General features: G+C 33.6%; 1 protein-coding gene across 1 annotated transcript; it reads left to right on the forward strand.

Annotated features, from left to right (window-relative positions):
• The first annotated feature begins 3,235 nt into the window (after positions 1-3,235).
• Positions 3,236-6,367, forward strand: LOC123899155 (dnaJ homolog subfamily B member 13-like). Its single transcript, XM_045950219.1, has 3 exons — positions 3,236-3,639; positions 3,824-4,281; positions 5,765-6,367. Exons 1-3 carry the CDS (start codon positions 3,475-3,477, stop codon positions 6,201-6,203), a joined length of 1,062 nt encoding a protein of 353 aa, XP_045806175.1. The 5' UTR covers positions 3,236-3,474; the 3' UTR covers positions 6,204-6,367.
• The last annotated feature ends 2,515 nt before the right edge of the window (positions 6,368-8,882 follow it).

Genomic DNA, 8,882 nt, shown 5'->3' on the forward strand with positions numbered 1-8,882 from the left:
TAAATATGCACATATTAAACATTTTTTTTTCGTCACTTTGTTTAAAGTGAGGGAATTGTGCCATATTCCAATGAAGAGTAAACTTGAGGACCTTAGATCACTTACAAAAGTAATTACATTTACCTCACATCAAGAGCACTAGTGGGACTCGAGTATAAGACCTCTTGGATCAAAGACATGTCTTTTTACTATTAGACTAAACCTTCGAAAGTATGTCATTTCAATTTAAAAGTTAATTCGATTGCTAATTTTATCAATTACAAATTCAACACCCAACTTATTTGTTATATAAACTATAAGTTAATAAATTATTTGTTGTAAGTTCAACCGTAGTAAGCTAATTTATCGGCTAAGAAATCAAAATTGTTAAAATATGAGATACTATTAAAATAAAGATGTACATTTCGGTAAATAACTTACATTTTTTTTTTACGCAAGCAAACTTAAGGCATTTCATTAATAATAATAGTAACAAATACATGTAGGAATAACATCAAAAGTATTGCGAGAAACGTGGGACAAGGCTGCTCGTGCTAGAGCATGAGCGCTACCGTTTGCTTATTGCCAAGTAAACACAACTACAAAGTTGTTATGATTTTGAAGTACATTCTTGCAATCAAGGATAGTAGAGCCATATTCCGATCGATTCATGTTGTTGATGTTGACATCATCTACCACCATTGGAGGCCTTGTAAGAGACCACAAGCTTCAGCTTCAGCACCTGTCATGACAGCTTGCTGCACATTAGTCATTGCACTTATAAAATGGCCATTCTCATCGTGCACACAAGCTCCCATACTCACCTTCCCATCAGCTGTAGTCATTGCCGCGCGCATCAATGTTGCATTTACAATAACCACGAGGCGGAGCAGTCCACTCTGCCTTGCCGATTTGCTGCTGTTCTGGTACGGTATCTGCTGCACTTTGTCTTGCCATATGCCATGCGCGTAACATACCTTGGGCACGATGCACTACTTGGTCCGGTCACTCATCCTTGTTCTCCCAAAGCTTCAAGTTCCTCATCTTCCATATGCTCCAAGAAGTCATTGCAAAATTAATAAGTTGAGAGGAATTCAATTCTTTCCAAAGTCTAATGAACACTTCATGAAAACTTTCAGCAAAGTCCATTAGCTTTTCAAGGGCTAGCCACAAATTAATTTTCCTCCAACATTGGACACTGTCTGCACAACATAGAAACAAATGCCAATTGTACTCGGTATAAGATATTGACACACAACACAATTTTCTTGACAATCAACTCCCTTGCTAGATAATCTTTGTCTATTAGGCAAACAATTCCTTCCTAGGCGCCACATGAAGTGTTTGACCTTCGGAGGAATAGGGCGGTTCCACAATTTATTCCAATCTCCTTCCACCTTCCATTCATCTCTATTAATTAAAACATCCACACAAACTCGATATGCACTTTTAACCGAGTAAAACCCTTTCTTATCAAATCTCCATATAATATCATCTTTTCTAGCCATGCTCACAAGTGGTATCTTCAGAATTTCTTCAACATCAGCTATTTTCCAACGCGCCTTCTTTCAACAATATACGAGAAGACCAAATGCTACGCAACACGTAGCTAGAATTATGTCCCAAAGACGCTCCTAGAAAGTCCCCACTAGAGAAGTATTTAGCTTTGAAATTTCTAGAAACCATAGCATTTGGATTGGTTAGAAAATTCCAACCTTGTTTTTCCAACATTGCTAAATTAAAGCTACGGATATGATGGAAACCCATGCCACCCTATTCTTTCCTCATAGTTGGGTACCAATATTTTTGTACACAAAATTTAATGTCATATCTTATTTTCATATTAATTATTAAAATAATTTAAATTTTAAATCAATTTTGCCTAAAAGGTACCGATACTCAAAATTGTAAGTTGAATATCTAAATATTCACCGGAATAAATCGGCGAGACGTAAATGATCCCTTGAAGAATTGGGAAGTAAGTTATTCGACAACTAATGAGAATAAACTTTCCGTCAAATTAAAAAAATAATGAGAATAAGCTGCATAAATAAATTTGTATATGATCCCCACAAATTAATTCTTATTTTATTGCTTATATAACCAATTTTTATTAATTGTGTAAACTATCCACAATATTTTAAGAGTAGTTTAGAAAAAAACTAAATAATTGATAACACCCGAGGGGATTGATATTATTAAAATATAATACATCCGTCTCTAAATATAAGATTTTCTTCTATTTTTTCTTTGTCCCTTTTTACAAGATTTCCTTCAAATTTCTAAGGGCATGAATTATTTCTTTGCCAACCCCTAATTAAAGTTTTTTACAATCAGTAATAAACAAAAAAAATATTAATTCATTATATACCGGTTGTCAACCAAATTTATTCGCACAAATTTATAATAATGATCAAAAGGAAATAATTATTTTTTACTTTGACTCGATGGAATAAGTAATCCACATTTTAAATTCGTTAAATAATTAATGTATTTTGACCAAATATATCAATTGCTTAATGAACTTAAACTACTTTTTATAAAATGACCGGTCAGAGGAGTACTTACAACTGCTCACTATAGTCATTATTATAAACAAAATTGATATTTTTGGTAACAAATTTAGCTCATAATATAAGCTAAATACATTAATCTTTTAATGTAATAAAAAAATCAAATTTATTTATAATAATAACCGAAGAGAGTAATTATTATTATTTTTTTAAGCGAGGAAGAGGGTATCGTTTGACCTGACTTTTTTTCCTCTTATTTAAAGCTTATTCAAACAACTTATGCAATTTTTATATATTATTATAAGTTTTTCAAGGTAGTTTATGATAAAATAGCTTATAAAATAACAATTTTCACTAGTGTGAACTTATAAAATAACATAAAACTTAATTTATATTACATAAGCTATTTGCATAAGCTCAAAAAAAACTTGGCCAAACGGACCCAATTATTATCGTTTAAAAAATATTCAAAAAACAAAAACAAACTTTGACCGTTTAAAAAAAAAAGGTAATGGTTATATTCTATATTTTTTTTTTTTACTCAAGTAATTTCAACATCCTCTCGATCATAGTTGCGGAGATCGAACCGTATTCCTCCTACTCCTACTAAGTACAACGTCAATCACCAATAGACCAAACGGCCATCCGGCCATCGTAATAATATTACAGTATTATTATTATTATTTTTGGAGCAAATATTATTTTTTATTTAGATATGATTTTAGACTTTTAGTTGGGATATTAGATGCTTATATATAAGCAATACTAGTGTAGTGCTCCTCAGGTAAAATCGTGTGAAGCTAAAAACCCAACAACAACATTGAGTATAAATTTCTAGAACTTTCCTTCCTTTTCTCATTCTGAAACCATCCAAAAATTCACCGAACAAACGAACGCCGCAGAAAACGAAGAAGACGAAAAAGGGTTACAAGAAAGTTCAGAAAAACTGACGAAGAGAAAGAGAGAAGATCAACAACCTAACATGGGTGTTGACTATTACAAGCTTTTACAGGTTGATAGGAACGCTAAAGATGATGACTTGAAGAAAGCTTACAGAAAACTTGCCATGAAATGGCATCCAGATAAAAACCCTAATAACAAGAAAGAAGCTGAAGCCAAATTCAAGCAAATCTCAGAAGCTTATGATGTAAGTGTATTATTATAATATCATAAATCATAGTTTTTTTTAATGTTTTTAGTGGATCTTAGATGAAATTATTAATTAAAGATTCAATTTTTATTCTTGGGTTATGCTTAAAGATTCAATTTTTATTTCTGGGTTATGCTTAAAGATTGATTTTTATTTCTGGGTTATGTTTATTTTGTGTTAGGTTTTGAGTGATTCTCAGAAGAGAGCTGTTTATGATCAATATGGTGAAGATGGGTTAAAGGGTCAAATGCCACCACCACCTGAAGCTTCTGCTAGTGGTGGTGGAAGTACTTACTATACTCATGCTGATTATCCGCATCGGTTCAGTCCTCGGAATCCTGATGATATTTTTGCTGAGTTTTTTGGTGTTTCAAGTCCCTTTAGTGGTATGATGGGAGGAATGGGAAGAGGTGGTGGTGGTGGAATGGGAGGAAGGTTTCCTAATGACCAGTTTGCTGAGGGAATATTTAGATCCTTTAGGGATGGAGGAGGAAGTGGAGGCTCTGTGAATCAAGGTCCTCCTCCCCCTCCTCGTAAGGCGCCTCCTATTGAGAACAAATTGCATTGCACTCTTGAGGATATATATAAAGGGACTACTAAGAAGATGAAGATCACCAGAGAAGTTTTTGATGCTAATGGGTGAGTTGTTGTTTTTACTTGCCTAGTTCTTTTTTCAATGCTGTGTTTATTTGAAGTAGTTTAATTTCAGTTTGGTACATAGTGTAGCATTAGTACTACTAAGATTCATAGGTTTGAACAAAAGTGCAAACACTTGTGGATTAACTTGAGAAATAGACTGATTGGTTTTATAGCTTGGCTGATTAGCAGTTTTGATTTGATTCATAAATGGTTATTCTTTGTGTATTGTTAGAACAACAACCAGTAACAAAAGAGAAATAGAAAATGAAAATCTCTAACAATGAGCATGACCGTTTATTTACGTAGTTCCGCATAGTGTGCCTATGTCTGCGACTATATAGCATCTGTAGTTCCGTATTATTACTTGAATGAATTAGAGTTTTCAATTTTACAAGCCATATATATAAAACTCGCTACACTCGCTAGGCTCCCCCGCTGCCCCTTGCCCGAGTATGTCTATAAGCCATACTCAACATGTTTGATTTTGCAGTGAGTATTTTGCAGATTGTAATGTATCATTCATTTATCTATGTTTTTGTTGATTCATCTATCTTGCTGAGAATATGCTGGTAGACGTTGTAGTTGTAGTTCGGGTTGATGCAATGTTTGTGGTGCCATTTGTGTGGCATTTTTCTTTTTGTTGAAAGATGAAAAAACTACCTAGAAGTTATAGTATGCTTTGATTGATACTGCCGTTGAACATTCCTCTTGATACATTGTGAAATACTGATGCTTCGAATTAAATTGAATCAAAATTTTAATCACCTAAGTTAGGTTTGCCTTGAGTTTTTCCTAACAGACCAATTTTTTGTTAGGGTTTACTCTCATCAAAAGTATTGCTCAGTTGTATATGCGCGATATGAAGCTATAGTTCTGTTGTTATAAATCAGTAACTATTGTTATTCTAAGTAATGAATTAAATAAACTTTAACATTTTAATCATTAAGAGTTATTTATTGCCAGTAGGTAGCTGCTTAGAAAATTGCTCTTTCAAGAACTTGTGGTTTAATAACCATGTCGTAATGTTACACTATAGATATGATTATACATGGCACTTTTGGGATCTAAGTAATACTCAAATTGTGATGTTTGTTAATGCTCATTCGCATCACAAAAATTGTGGATCACATTGTGCATTTGTTATAAAGTTTGTGTGTCTGGTTTTTGAGATTATGCTAGTCCTATTTAGCCTATGAATGTAGAAGTCTTCTTCCACAGACAAACATATTGATGAAGTATGACGCTATGATGGTTTATCCTTCTCTTGTTTAATGTTGCAATGACTTGGTGTTTGTTAAGTGGAATCAATAAATGTTGTTTTTCTAGCATTATAGATTTTCTCTGTTAGTCTAGAATTCAAGATAAGCGGTGAATATCTGAAATTTATGCATGATATCTCTCATTATGGAATTATTAAGGCCTCTTGATGTACAATTCCCTAATCCCTATTGATGACTTTTGTTTCATTTCCTTCTCGGTGCAGCAAAACCATGAATTTGGATGAGATCTTGACGATTAATATCAAACCTGGCTGGAAGAAGGGTACAAAGATCACCTTTCCCGAGAAGGGAAACGAACATCCTAATACTATACCTGCAGACATTGTTTTCATTGTCGAGGAAAAGCCACACAGTGTCTTCACTCGTGAAGGAAATGATCTGATTGTTACTCAGAAGATCACCCTTGCAGAAGCCTTAACTGGTTGTACAGTGAATCTCACTACCCTTGATGGTAGAAACTTGACTGTAGTGATCAACAATGTTGCTCATCCTGAGTATGAGGAGATTGTTCCAAGAGAAGGAATGCCGCTCCCAAAGGATCCAACAAAGAAGGGAAACTTGAGGATAAAGTTTGACATCAAATTCCCAACTCGGCTCACTGCAGAACAGAAGGCGGGAATGAAGAAACTCTTGGCTGCATAAAGTAAGATATTAATTGTGGCACAACTTTTGGGGCTAGTTTACATGAACAAAATGTATATTAGATTACCATAATCTTTGACAGGAGGCTATTGGGAAATTTGGTTATTTTTAATATAGAATATTATTATTACTCAGTATAGTGGTCTAATTTTTTGGTTGTGATATTTTGGTCTATTTTATGGTTGGTTTTGACAATGAGCTAAATTTGAGTTTTATTTATCATATTGGTATGTTCATTAAGATTTTGGGTACATGCTGAACAATATTCAAATTTATGGGATGGGCTCTCACATCATTCATGTTTTATGTATGAGAGCTTTTTTCATCTCCACAATTCTTAAAAACCGCTGCATCTGTGGATTGGTAAGTTCGGATGGGAAAAAACACATTTTTTGTCTAGATTTACCTATCCAGATGCAAGAAAAAACACAGTTTTTTTGCCCGGTTGTGGTTTTTCAATAAATGAGTGAAGGGTTATATTTAGCTTAGCTATGGTGCAGAAGTATTCATCGAAGTCTAGCACGGTTCAAGACTTCTTTTCTCCATTCAATCAAAATACTCCATATGATGTTATGTTATCATGTACAGGCAGTACAACCGATATTATATTATTGATTCTAGATCTAGAGGGAGCTGTAGATGCATCTATGGTATAGGATATTATGATGGTATTAGTTGTATATGACTGATACAACGAAGTCTTGTACCGTAGACGAAACTCTTTTCATGTATTTGTGCATGAAATAACTGGTCTATGCAAGCTTTTGTAAGGATTTTTTCAGCCATACCAACTTCTTACAAGCAAGCTTCAATAATATTAATGAAGAACAACAGTGATACGTCCCCAAAAACTTCAATCTAACCGTACCACAACGATCAATCTGAATTTATCTTCACTTAGCCATTGGATGGAAATCTACTAGTTATACCAATGGAACATCAAACTACCGACCACAAATGTATGAGGATATCTTGTCTTGTTATAAAGATAATATTGTTTTAAGCATATGGTAGCATTATATCTAATCTAGAATGATAAAAATCTGACCAATGTCGAGCAACAACTGTCAAGGTTGAAGTTGGTGGTAGTCTACCTACAAATACTCCAACGCTCAAGTTAATATGAGAACGTGAAATGAAAGTTTTTTAGGAATATAATAATTGCATACCTTAAAGTGTTGAAGGAGAACACCTTATATTGGAGTGACGATGGAGCCGCTAAGACATTGATGGGTGGCCATTATGAGATGCTGCCCAGTCAAGCGTCAACGCCATTTAATTCCGTGAAGGCGTCACACTTCTTAAAAGAATCTGAGGACGACCGTTATTATTTTGGAGGAGGCGATCCATTGTTCGGATGAAATTTCCTTTGTTAAGCTTTTATACGTGAGGGACTGAGTTGACAAGACGAGCATGAGTATATCTTAGTCCCGTCAAGAACAATATCAAATACATATAATATTTCAAAACAGAGGCGTCTTTCAAATCCTAAAGTAGATTAACATAAAAAACACACTAACAATTCAACTTAATTACTGTGTTTTTTTCAACATACCTTTTGGAATAATGCAACTAACATTTCGGAATTTGTTGGTAATGTTGATCGTGAATGATTCATGAACAATAATAATAATTCATTGTAAATTAATCTAGAGTAATCTTTTTAGGTGCAACTAAATTCAATATTAGTTGTCCCACCATCACACAAGCTCATAGCATTTTTCAACGGTAGTGTCCTATCCATTATAGTAGTATTATGCATGTGTGAAGATTTTGACATTTTGTCACAAGAATCCTATTTTTGTTTTCAGTTTTTTTTCTCCATGATTAAGTTTTTTTGGGTAAAGTAAATTCTATTTAAGACGTATCAGGCACTAGATCTTAAGTATCACATACAACTAGAATTTTGAATGTATTAATTTTGTACCCTTTTTGAATGTAATACACTTTTAGAATCAATCTTAAATGGAATCTAACATATATAAATTATGAATTGGATTAGACGCAGTTACTCGTCGTAGTTGTCCGATCGAAAACTGACAGTTGAGATTGTTTATAGTGGTTTTTGTTAATGCGTAATATAAACCGTCCGATTTAAGGTCAATGGTTGTGATAAATAAAACTGTACTGTGAAACTGTTGTATCAGTGATGAATCTTGATTCCACAAATCATAACATACACATTCTTTAGACTAAGAAACAAAAGTAGTCCCATAATTATAAGGCCAAAAATTCAAAAAGGCAAGTAGAAAGGTGTATAATTTAGCAGTAGTTTTCTGGTATTAAGACAACCCTTGAAAGGTCCTACACGTACAAAGGTTTCAAAGCTGTCTTTATACATTCAAAGGTTTCTAGCTAGTGTAGAGTTCATACTGATGATAAGAGGGTCCCCTCAATCCCACTCTGCTGAATTTGGAACCCATATCTTCCTTATTTTCAACAACTCCTTTGTCTTTAAAGTTGACCTATATATTAGTCTCTTGGTGCATGTCTTGGACTCAAATTTCTTTGTCATTTTCGGTGATTACTATACTGTTGTTGGACATAGGTTGCATATCTTCTGGCTCATATACTTTTGTAATTTCAGAAATCACATTTTTATGACATACTGTATTTGCTTTATTTTCTGTACATTAATGAAAACACATCAAACACTAAATATAAACATCTTTCTTGATT

This window comes from Trifolium pratense, linkage group LG7, assembly GCF_020283565.1.
Source record: "Trifolium pratense cultivar HEN17-A07 linkage group LG7, ARS_RC_1.1, whole genome shotgun sequence".
NCBI classification, from domain to species: domain Eukaryota; kingdom Viridiplantae; phylum Streptophyta; class Magnoliopsida; order Fabales; family Fabaceae; genus Trifolium; species Trifolium pratense.